We start from the raw sequence: 12,408 nt of genomic DNA, 5'->3' as shown, positions 1-12,408 counted from the left end.
TATGATTTTTTTTTACTGTAAGCCAGTAAGCCATTGTTCCATTGTTATCCAGATTTCTTTTGATTCACTGAATTTTAGCTATTTTAGTGTTTAAAGCCACTTTCTTATTCTTCTGACTGATCCCTTTAGGATCACCACAGCAGAGCATTTGCCTCCATATTATAAAAACGCGCGTGTGTGTGTGTGTGTGTGTGTGTGTTATTGGTTGTTTATGTTAATGTTCTGGTTGTAACAGGAGTTTGGGCTAAGTATCTTACATATACTCAGATGGCGTTCATATGGTTTCGTGTTATTCTTTTGTTTGGCTTCTTTTTGTTTGTTTGTTATTCCTTATAATTCTCAGTGTTTACCTCACAGCTTGCGTGCCGTTAAAGTTCAATCAATTAAAAAAAAAGAAAAAAAAAGAGAGACATCTGTGTGCGCATGCGCGCTGACGAAAAAAAAAAGAAATAAGGAAGTTGAGGTAGTTTTTAATAAGCGTAAATAATACAGATGTGTCACCGCTGAGAGCAGTCCGAGCTACATGGAAACATTTATGCTGTTTATACATACCTCTAATAACGGTAAGAGAGAAATGAGGGAAAGAAATGAGTTGAATGTGTTCGCGTTTGTCCGGTTACATTTCTAAGGTGCTAATGCTAATTAGGTAACGTAAGTTATTGTAACCAATCAAAGTTCGCAGGTGTTAATGCGCACTTGTACACAGTAAATATTCCCATGTAACGGTCATTTGCAAAGATAACTCTGGGCTTCTGAATTTTAAGTGCTGCTTGTAACTTTGCTTTACATCGTATTAACGTTGTGTCATATAGAAAACCTCTGTGATCAGTGGACAAGGGAAGTCAACTATATCCTCTTATAAGTTATATATTAATTTCTCTTAGTGGGCTTTAAAATCCTTCGCCAAACTGCTAAAGTTTAATTCTGGTGTTTAAACACTAAAAAAAAAAAAAAATACAGAAGTCGTCAAGCTAGTCTTCTGCATTTGCACAAAAGGTTCTGTCTGTCTGAAAATGATCTTGATGGATACCAATAATTACTACTTATTGTATGCAAAGCTGCATTTCAGCAGCATTTCCTTGCTGCCGTGCACATGCTGTTAACCTGACAGTAACCCTCTCAAATGGCTCTGTGTCAACTTGATGTGACAGCTGTCAGGAAAATAACAAGATGTTTCTGAATGCTCCCCCATAACGTGTTAAAGTAGGGTCTACGATTTTTATGTACTGCCGTAGTCTTTCTTTTGGGATCCAATGTAAACACAACTTAGGCCTTGAGAGGGATCAGATCACATGAGTAGTCATATTTCTCTCTGGGGTAGATCAGTGTTGCAGTGTTGCTGTGCCATATCCTTCCTCCTCCACAAGACCCTTTCACACATAGACACTGGTAAGGGGAACTATGTGAGAGTGCTGTTTGTAGATTACAGCTCAGCATTCAACACCATAGTTCCCTCCAGGCTGGTCTCTAAGCTGCTGGACCTGGGCCTGGGCCCATCCCTGTGCAGGTGGGTTCACAGCTTCCTGACCAGCAGACCACAGGTGGTACGAGTGGGTCACCTCACCTCATCCTCCCTCACCCTCAACACTGGATCCCCCCAAGGCTGTGTGCTTAGCCCTCTGCTGTACTCACTGTACACCCATGACTGCGAGGCCACGTCAGAGTCCAACGTCATCATCAAGTTTGCTGACGACACTGCTGTTGTGGGACTAATCTCTCACAATGAGGAGACAGCCTACAGGAGAGAGGTCTCCCGCCTGGAGAACTGGTGCCAGGAGAACCACCTCCTGCTCAACGTCAGCAAAACAAAGGAACTGATCGTGGACTTCAGCAGGAAGCAGCAGAGGGACTACCATCCACTTGTCATCAGTGGTGCTGAGGTGGAAAGAGTGGACACTTTCAAATACCTGGGAGTGACCATCTCACAGGACCTGTCCTGGACTCATCACATAAACATCACTGTGAAGAAGGCCAGACAGCGTCTCTACCTCCTCAGGTGGCTGAGAGACTTCAAGCTCCCACTCAAGGTGCTCAGGAACTTTTACACCTGCACCATCGAGAGCATCATGCGTGGGAGCATCACCACCTGGATGGGTAACTGCACCAAGCAGGACTTCATGGCCCTAAAAAGGGTGGTTCGTTCAGCTGAACGGACCATCAGAACCACCCTCCCCAACCTGCAGGACATTTACACCAAGCAGTGCAGGCTGAGGGCCATGAAGATCCTAAAACAGCCCAGCCACCCCGGACACTCTCTCTTCTCCCTGCTCCCATCAGGCCGGCGTTACCGCTGCCTGAGGGCTAAGACTGAAAGGTTGAAGAAGAGTTTTTACCCACAAGCCATCCGTCTGCTCAACTCTGAGCCCTAACTGGACCATTATTGCACAATGTAAATATTATAATTTATAAAAGTGTGTATAGTGTATAGTATATAGAGTATAGTGTATAGTGTGAATTACTTTTTTTTAATTTTTATTCTTCTTATTTATATGTGTGTGTATATATGGTTGCAGGTACAAAATACATTTCACTGTGCATTGTACTGTGTATAACTGTGCATGTGACAAATAAACACTATCTTAATCTTAATCTTATTTTATTTTCTTGAGTGGATGCTGCATCAAGTGAAGCAGGAGTAAAATGCTTTTATTAACACTGACTTGATTATGCGTAAAGCATACAAGAAGCTGTGCGTAGAATAGAAGCAGTACATTCCTCTTGAGAGAAACATACTGTAATGTGAAGGGAAAGGTGGAGAAAGGCACCCCTATTTTATTTCCCAAAACCTCTCTGCAAGCATTTCAATAATAAACACTTTAATCTGAGCTATTCCACGACCTTGCTTTATTTGAATGTAAACTGTTTTATCAGAGGAACTTATCTATTCACTGTTTACATGCTCGAGCAGAAGCAGAAGTGAAAAGACCCAGATGAGTGTGTCCTGGTCACTGACCTCTCAGTCTTTCTGCTTAGATTGCTTTTTCAGCGATATTCTGCAGTTCTTTTAAAACTTAGATGTGCCGAGAGCACACATAAGTTTGACAGCAATGATGGATGTTGAATAATCATTTCAGTTTCCAAATGCTTTGGGCAGTTTTATAAATCAGTGAGCAGAATCCCTTCGTTTTCTGTGTTTTTTGTTTGTTTTTTTTCCTCATCGATGTTGAGCTTTACTTGCCAGGTTGTTTTTCTGTGCATAAATCAAAAATAGACGGCTCTCCTTCAGCACCGTATGAGATAAGTGTAGCCAACTTGGATGATTACCTCCTTTGCTCTTCTCTCTCCAAACAGCTTCCATGCCATAAATGGCAACCAGAAGCAACATGCTGTCTGCTGGAATATCCAACAACAAGGTCAAATACTCACGGCTGGCTGCTGATGACGACGGTTACATAGACTTACAGGTGAGAGACTTTATGGATTGACAACAGGATATTAATTACTTAAAAAAAAATTTCCACCATCAGCAGTGATTTGTGATGAATCTCAAGTAATGATTCTGTGGAAAAGCGGAGGTCCTCTGTAATTAAAACAGCTCTTTGAAAAAGTTTTAGGCGTGCCAAATGAAGCTGCTTTCAACAGTAATATCACGAGTAGGTCATACATATTTAACTTCCGAACAAAGTGGAGTAAACAGGAAAAAAAAAGAATCAAATTAATGGGTAGTGTGATCACTGTTTGCATTTAAAACAGTGCCAGTTCCCCTTGTTACATTTGCATCATTTTTAAAATACTTGGCAGGTAAGTTGTTCCAAAGATCTTGGAGAATTTCCTCAGTTCTTCTTTGGGTTTAGGCAATCCCAGTGTCTTTTCATCCAATCCCAGACTGAATGCAGGCTGGTTATTAAAAATTGCACATGGGGGAGCTTCCCAACTGAGATCTTGTTGCTGAACATGGTTGAAAGCTGATTTGGAGACTCTAATTGCATTAGATTTGCTCGAGTAGCTGCCTACGGAGTGCACTGTCTATTTTTGTTAATATATCATGAAATCATTAGATATCAATATATTGTGATGTACATAATTGAAATCTCAATACCATTTTGCCACAATGTCACTCTTTGCAGTTCAAGAAAACCCCTCCAAAGGTCCCCTATAAGGCGATTGCACTGGCAGTATTCCTGTTTCTGGTAGGCTCTTTACTGATCATCTTTGGAGCCCTTCTTTTATCAGGAACCATAAAGGTTGAGGTGAGTTTGGTCACTTTATTTAATAATGTCTGTTCAAATAAAAAATTTTCTTGTCTCAAGTAAAGAGTAATTTGAACCACAGTGAAAAATGTCTACAGCCTTTAGCCTGAAAAACAATTTCCTTCTCTGCTGCCAAAAAAAGCTTGTTGTTTACCATAATTTTCCTTTGTTTCTTATTTCTGAAGACTGATGGTAAGTCTTGTGTTAGGAATACGAGTCCCCTGAAATTTATGTGTGGAGGAAGTGTTTCTGTCTGAGCCGCCTGCCTCCTGCCTTTTTTGTTTAAATCCTGTTTAGAAGATACAGATTGGTGACAAATTAAAGGGAAAAATAAACAGAAATGTTTACTTTCCAAGACATGTATGTCTAATCCTGGACTAAATGCTATTTCTAATGGAGATCTTCATCAAATTTTCTTTTTAGGCTAGCACTATGCTTAATCCATGACTGGGAAGCAGACTGAAAGTTAGGTTTTGGGCTACCACATGCAGGCAGAACAGCATCAGTGCACCTTGATGTTGAATGCCCAAGTCTGTTTAACTCTAACAGAGGGATGGAATTAGGGCTGTGCCCTATCATAGCAGCCATGAAAATAACAGTATAAATTTTTACATGATAAAATAGTATGGCGTCACAATATCAGTGATCTAGTGAAGCCATACCTTATAATCTAGCATGTACAACAGTGACACAAGCCCAAACAAGACCAGTGTGTCAGCCTCTGAGAAAAAGGGAGCTACTTCAATAGTATGGATGCGGTTTGGTTACAACAGGGTCAGACTTTCAGCACAGCATCATATTTTGCAAAATGTGCAAGAAAACCGCTCCGTGAAAGTGGAAACAACAAGTTTGTTTCACCACTCGAGGAAAAAGAAAACACAGTCAAGTGAAACCAGGCAATGACATCACCTGAGGAGCGGATGTGCAATCCAAAAGTAAATAAATGACTCAACCGAGCATTGCTGGAGCATTCGCTAGCTGCACTCTGTATGACAGGAAAAGCAAACTGTGGATGGAAATTACAGATACAGTTAGGAGGTGGCAAAGTAGGGCTTTAAGCAGCTGATTAAAAAGCTTGACCAAAGATAGAACATTGCAGATTAAAAAAAAAATTTGTCAGTTTTATTGTGTGACAATATTGTACAGCTCCTGAAGGGTCACAAGGTTAAGATGTTTACTTTAGTTATTGTTAAAGTAAAATGTGAAGCCGTTATGTTATACTTTTGCCTAAAATTTCCAGGGAAAACTCTAACTAGGCTACTTTTTTGCTTACATTGCTGTGTCACTGTAACTAATGCTGTGTCACTGCTGTTGCACTATAATCCTGCTGCTGCTGGTGGCGGTGGTGGCACCTTGTGGCAAAATATTCACACTTCGAATTAGGCAGTCTGTGATCAATAACCGTAGCTCATTGGAAAAGAAGGATGGAAAATCCCCTTCATTTTGTATGTACTAATAGATGCTGCTGCCTGCAAGCTGCTCTCACAGATAAAATGTTCAGTATATCTTCTATATTGTCAGAAATGTCATCACTGCAAAATTTCCAAATATCGTGATATAATTTTGAGACTGTATCGCCCACCCATAGATGTAGTGCCAGTTCAACAGATATTGTATTATTTGGTGTTTTGATTATAATAGTGGGGACCTCTTTCTAACACATTGGTCCACAATTTCCCAAAAGCCTACATCAAACCATCAGTGAACCCATTTTGCCTCATGGATGGGGTTTTTGGTATACTGAAAGATGGGAGTAGGATACTCAGGACACCTTTGTGTGGAGATCCTCGAAAAATGCAACCAGATGTCCTCGCTGTGTGGGTCACATATTTAGTTTTTTCTTTTATTTGATCACCTCTCTGTACATCTTACTTCATGCTCAGTGTTTCTTCAGCAGCTTCCCAGTGAAGCTTAGTAGTTGTATTTTGTTTTGATTTTTTTCTTTTCTTTTTTTTTGTATCCAGAAAGTGTTTTCTAAACCATTTGAAGGGCACCATCTATAATACATTTTAAATGTTTCAAAAATTGTTTATTGCAGTTTGGGAAATATGTGTTTCCTTTCTTTTTGACAGTTTAAAAACAAAGAGCTAGACCATTCTCATTTGAAGGTAGAGCCACCAGCTGGTTAGCTTTGTTTACCTGCTTTGACTAAGCACAGTTGAAAGAGAAGTCTGCCTGCCAGCGAATGAAACTCCTTAATGAGCATCTTACATCCAAGCAAAAACTGAAATGAGTCAAAACTTAAATGACAAGTTGTGGTTTAATTGGGGCTTACATGCCACATGATTTCTGTTTCTATTTTATCTTTGGACAAAGCAATAATCACTATTTTTTTTTTCTCTAAACTAACCTATAGCTGCTGACTGTCATCATTCTAAAGATGTAGCTCTGACAAAAAAAAATGAATAGTTGTAGTTGAAAGCATCCTTCAGTTCTTTGTATTTTGATGGCAAAATGGGAAATGGCTATAGTGATTTTATTTAAACATACAGTATATAAGGCAGAAACAGTTATAATGAGCTTGAAAGTCAGTATTTAGCATGAGTGCCTTTATTCTTCAACAAAAACTGAACTCTGAGGCAAGCGTGCTTGTGATTTCTTTAAGTAGTCTTCAGGAATAGATTTCCGGGCTTCTTGAAGGACACAGTTCTTCTTTGGATGTTGGCTGCCTTTTGTTGCAGTCTCTGTCAGGATAATCCCACACTGCTTCAATAAAGTTGAGGTCTGGGCTCTGGGGAGGCCAGTCAATGACTGATAGTGTTGCATTGTGTATTTTTCTGCCTCAGCCCCCCCCATTTCCCTTCTTTAAGAACGGCTTCTTGACAGCCACCCTTCCATTGAGACCATTTCTGATGAAGCTTTGGTGAACAGGCGATGGATCAGCTAAAGGGTCAGATGCAGTTCTCAGGTTCTCTGTCGGGTCTTTGCTGGGTTTTTTCCTATTTCTTAAGGACATGACTTTCAGAGACTGTTCATCTGCTGTGGATAGTTTTTACACGGCTGTCATTTTTTCTTGTCCTTCACTTGTCCAGTTGCCTCTTTTTTTTCTTTTTTTTTCCTTCCTACTCCAAGTTATTGGCTAATATCACTTTGTGCAAAAACCCTATTTTATTCCTGTCAGACCAAGTTACCTTTGATATATTTCAAAGATTCAACTAAAAAAGGGGAAAACAAAAATGTGCTTTTGCGACAGGTTACTAGTATCAAAGTGCCTAAAGATACGATTTAAAATTGGTTCTTTGCTGAATGATTCATAGGTCAGTGCTAAGTGGCTGAACAAACAAAAAACATCTCTGAAAATGGTCCAGTACAAGGACTGGGCTGAAAATGAGTGAGAATGCACCCGATGTCTAAAGGAAAAACCTCCAGAAGACCTTCAGAAAGCCTGGAGAGTTATTGCTCAAGACCACTTTAAAAAATTACAAGAAAGTCTGGGTCCTTGGAAGCAAAATATAAAGAATTGAGGGATTCCTTTAAACAATACTGCATATCCCCAAATTTATAGCAAATTGCATAATATTCAACACAGCTTTACCATCAGATTATGATAGTTGTGTTCCAGGTGTTATCACGTGTGAATATAGCAAAAGATAAGTAGGAATGTTTTCAGTAGGTGCTAATACTCTGATTTGGGCTGTGCGTATACACACTCACTGGCCATTTTATTAGGTACATTTATTTAACTGGTTGTTAACGCTAATCTCTAATCAACCAATCACATGAATCACATGCTGAAGTTCAACAGCTGACAAATTTACAGCAACTTTGTGATGCTGTCACGTCAGTACGGACCGTAATCTCCGAGGAATGATTCCAGCACCTCGATGAATCTGTGCCATAAAGAATGAATGTAGTTCTGAATGCAAAAGGGGTTCCAGCCCTGGTTCTAGCAAGGTGTTTAGTATTTCCTGAAATATATATATAAAAAGTCCTTTTTTAACGGTCTAAAAGCTGCAGCCTTTAATTTAAATGTTGAGCTATCTTATCAGAGAATAAGAATAACAAGACACTCGATCTGTCCAGATATTCTTTTGGTACATGACTGTTTTTGGTACAATAGAGACATTTCTGTCTGCACTAATAAAGTACTTTTGGTAATACCCAGTCCTACTTTTGACACGCAGTTGGAGAGCCAACCAAAAAAAAATCTAAAGTTTCAGTGCGAGCAGCAATTAAAACACCCCCGCTGCTGTTACTCTTGTTCTTAAATAGCTGTAATTGAACAGCTGTCCTGAGATTTTATAGTCCTGCTGTCAGTTTTCTGCTATGCTCTTGCTTTTACTGGTCTCGGTGCCTTTTATGTGTTTTTTTTTAATCTAACTAATGATTTTGATATTCTATAGCTTGGAGTTTAAACTTGAGTGGAGCCCCTGCTTTGGGGTTTTTGCTTCCTAAGTTCATGACACCAAATAAGAGATAACTGAATCTGCACATATTTGTAATATCAGTAGGAGGGTAATGCTCTGCTCTGCAGATTGTATTTGCAGAAAATTTGATCTGACATGAAGGCAGCATATGAGTCCGTTGTACTTGCCAGTTATCCCACACAAGTTAAAATAGCATATCTAATACTAGGAGATTATCCAAGGTTCAAGCAATAGATACTTGGGAAACAGAAATCAGACAGGTTTGTTTGCAGGAAGCTGTAGGACTTTGGGGGTGAATCTTTGTTTTACAACTGGAGCCATGCCAAGGGCTTCAGTAAACTTTGGACTCAGCCTGGTCAACCTTTCAGCAGGAAATGCAAAGGAAATGGATGAAGGGGAAGGAAGTGAATGAATGCAGCTAATTCAGGTATTAAACTTCAAATTTTATCATCTGAAGAGCCAAGGGTCAGTTCGCCCAAATTAATGCAAAGACACTGAAAATGAAAGATAATTTTTACTTCATAATCTTTTGGGGCTTTTGTGTGCTTTGCCTGCTCTTCATTAATGGATGGAGCTTGCTCACTTTTCATGGTAATGGCTCAGTTATCATGCGGCCTAAATATAGGGCCACTGTCATGACAACTGAGTCATCTCATTTGACAGCTGAGGACATGTTGGTTGATGACATCCATCAGAAAAGGTGCTGTAAGTGGACACTTTACAAGACACTGATAAATGGAACACTTCATGAGCTTAATACAGACAAATGATGGACATTACCGCGGCCCATTGCAGCGGCCCACTTGCATCTTTAAAAAAAAAGAAAACAAAACCCAACAACAAAACATTGTGTGCGGGTTAGAGTGACTCTGAGCACAAGACTGCCATCTGGTGGTAACATTAAACACATTAAACATCACTTTGTTGATAGAGACTGCCTGTGCCTCCCGGTGACTAGGTGCCATGCATATGAAATGACTGATCATTTACATGAAATCAGATCTGAGACGATGAAGTCATCACGGCTGCATGCCTCATCAACACCCTTTCCATTTAGAGCGTGTTTATGTTGTGCTGGCAGGCAATGCTGAGGTAAATATGTTAAAGCGTGATGGAGTACATTAGTCTTTAATGTCCCCTTCTGGCATTCCATTACCAAATACAGTATTCAGTATTTATGAAGTTTATCTAAATTTGGTGATATCTTCTAATAATGTGTGCAACAGTGAGTGTGATTATCAGATAAATAACTGAACTTCCGGGATGTCAATTCCTTCTGATTCCCAGACTTGTTTTCTTTCCTCCTCCTTGTTTTTTAGCATCCTGACCGCACTATTCCTGTCATCATCATAGGGATACTTGTTTTTCTTCCGGGATTTTACCATTTGAGGATCGCCTACTATGCTGCAAAGGGTTACCGGGGTTACTCCTATGATGACATCCCAGACTTTGGTGACTGAGTCTCACCGCTCCTTTTGCCTCACTGTGTATCCTGGTGCCTGCTGTTTTCTGACTGAATGTGTGTAACAAAAGGCAACACCTCATAATTCTAGGATGGATACCTGTGTTTGTCTGTGTGGGTGGGGGGTTACTGATGTTTTTTTTTTTGGTTTTTTTCCCCGTAATATGTGGCTTGTGTGTTCTCATCTCTGCCAAAGCTTGACAGAAGTTAGACTTTATATGCAGCTTTATTAACAGTAAAACACTCAATGACTTGTGGATATCAGACCATCTGCTTACCTGAAACAGCCATCAATATTTCACTGCTACAAAACTCACTACATATTTAAGAAATGATTAATGAGTGGAGTTTTCACAGATGCCTTTGATTTACTACTTCTAAAGTTCATGACCGGGAATCGGTGTGTTTTTTTTTGTTTTTTTTTGCACAGTACTTTAATGATGTCTAGATATCTTAAACAAATAGATATCTTGTATTTTAAATTTGTGACTTTATGATATGTTACATCATAAAAGATGGTGGGAACTTCTTCTAAAGATTGTACTTGAAGTTCTATCAAGATTTATCATTCTAATCATGTAAAGTATATTTTTGAACAAAAATGTATTACTTTCCTTGTAAAGTATTGCCTTTTGTGTATATTCACTTAGTTTTGAATATTTACTAAAATGTTATTTTCCATGTGCCTGCTTGAGCTAAAAAAGTAATAAAATAATTTAAAAAATGAAACTACAAATCTAAAGTAGAGTTTGATGGGTTTTTTTTATCCTTTGTGATTGTTGCTACAGCTGGATTATATTCTCTGCAAAGTCCTTTGAGATGTGCTTATCATGTCAGACTGCAAATGGATCATGAATCAAAACTTGAGTGTTTGCAAAGAGACATGTCTCACTTTAATAAATAATCTGTCTTAAAATGTGTCTTTATACAAAAAAAAAGAAAGTGAAAAGCAGGGATCAAAAGAGCAGTTTTACTCATTTTCTTCATGCGCTGAGAAACAACTTCTTTCACAAGGTAAAAAAGGGAGGAGAAAAAGAAAAAGAAAACATGTCCTTTGTTGAATAACGACGTCTGTTCTCCCTGTTTGGCCACCAACATCAGGTAAAGGACACCCTCTTGTGGTTACCGCTAAGCTGGATGCCATCAAGGGATTAAGGGCTAAAAAAAAAAATAAAAAAAATCGCCTTTCATCTGCCTGCACAAACAAACATAGTTATTAAATCAGCATTGGCTCAAACATCCAGGGGCTTATAGGACTGTGCTGTCAGTTTACTTTGTTGTCCTGTGAGTCATTTGAACATAAGGAAACAGCAGCAGCAGCGGAGGGGGGAGGGAGGGAGGTTGGACTCGGGCAGGGAAGAGCAGACAAGAGTACGTCGATACCTCGCTGTCACCTGTAAGTGAAATGAACACCTGTTGGTTGCCGGTGGGCTTTTTTTTTTTTTTTTTTTAAAAAAAGGAAACGCTCAAATTTCAGGTAGTTTGCAGCGCCACAAAGGAGTAAGGCCCGCTTTTAGTTTTTCAGCCACTGACCCAGTGTCTACAAACTCAGGCACAAGCTGGACTAAAACACGAGAAGGATGTTTTTAAAAGCAAAATCTGCCAGCGGCTTCTAAAAAAAAAAAAAAAAAAAAAATACTCAAAACGGAGCTACAGGTAAGAGAAGTAAAAAAAAGAAAAGATGTTAATGATTTTGAAAGTGTGTCTGACTTCCAGCAGCTTTAAAAGGATGAGAAATTAATGCTCGGAGCTCAAACTGTGGAGTGCCAAGTTTCCTCTCAATCCTCTGAACTGTGGCATGCATTTAAACGTCAGTAATGAAGTTTCTATGGGGGGGATTTTCATTCTAATGTGCAATATGAAACTGACAGATCAGGAGCAGCCATTTGTCATGAGTAATTCAAAACTTCCAGAGCAAACTAGGTCTGTTTTCTATTATTTATACTTTGATATTATTTGTATGTTGTTCTTCCGTGATGTCCATTGTTTTAATTGAGAATGACAACCTTTAGATTATTAAAGGATCCGGACTCTTACAAGTAGAGAAAAACAGGGTGAAGATATTGGCTGTTGGAGCGTAAGCTGACAAGTGTAGGTGTGTACATGGTTTTTTAATGTCGCATATGGATCTAACTTTAACAAACAGCGGTGCAATATGTAGAGCGAGAGCCAGAATATAAAATCTCATCTTTTTTGTGCTGTTGTCTTTGTATCGAACCCAGCGTCTATCTTTATTTCACCACTTGTGGGAGAAATAGTCTCTAACTTTCCGAGACGAGCATCATTTAGTGGTTTCAGGATCTATTTTTGGTTTGATTGAGGTTGCTGATGTGCCAGATGGGTGCAGTTTCCCGTAATATAATATTTTCCATAAAGTTTACATCATCAG

The 12,408-nt window shown here is 39.2% G+C and overlaps 1 protein-coding gene across 1 annotated transcript; it reads left to right on the top strand.

Annotated features, from left to right (window-relative positions):
* Positions 1-424: 424 nt before the first annotated feature.
* LOC115789338 (transmembrane protein 230-like) lies at positions 425-10,727 on the top strand. The gene is made up of 4 exons (XM_030742712.1): positions 425-563; positions 3,292-3,404; positions 4,068-4,190; positions 9,877-10,727. The coding sequence occupies exons 2-4, from the start codon at positions 3,306-3,308 to the stop codon at positions 10,015-10,017; spliced, it is 363 nt and encodes a 120-aa protein (XP_030598572.1). The 5' UTR covers positions 425-563; positions 3,292-3,305; the 3' UTR covers positions 10,018-10,727.
* The last annotated feature ends 1,681 nt before the right edge of the window (positions 10,728-12,408 follow it).

The sequence above is a fragment of the Archocentrus centrarchus genome, chromosome 12 (genome assembly GCF_007364275.1).
Source record: "Archocentrus centrarchus isolate MPI-CPG fArcCen1 chromosome 12, fArcCen1, whole genome shotgun sequence".
NCBI classification, from domain to species: Eukaryota; Metazoa; Chordata; class Actinopteri; order Cichliformes; family Cichlidae; genus Archocentrus; species Archocentrus centrarchus.
The sequence above is the reverse complement of the archived record's forward strand: the minus strand, read 5'-3'. Positions and strand labels throughout refer to the sequence as shown.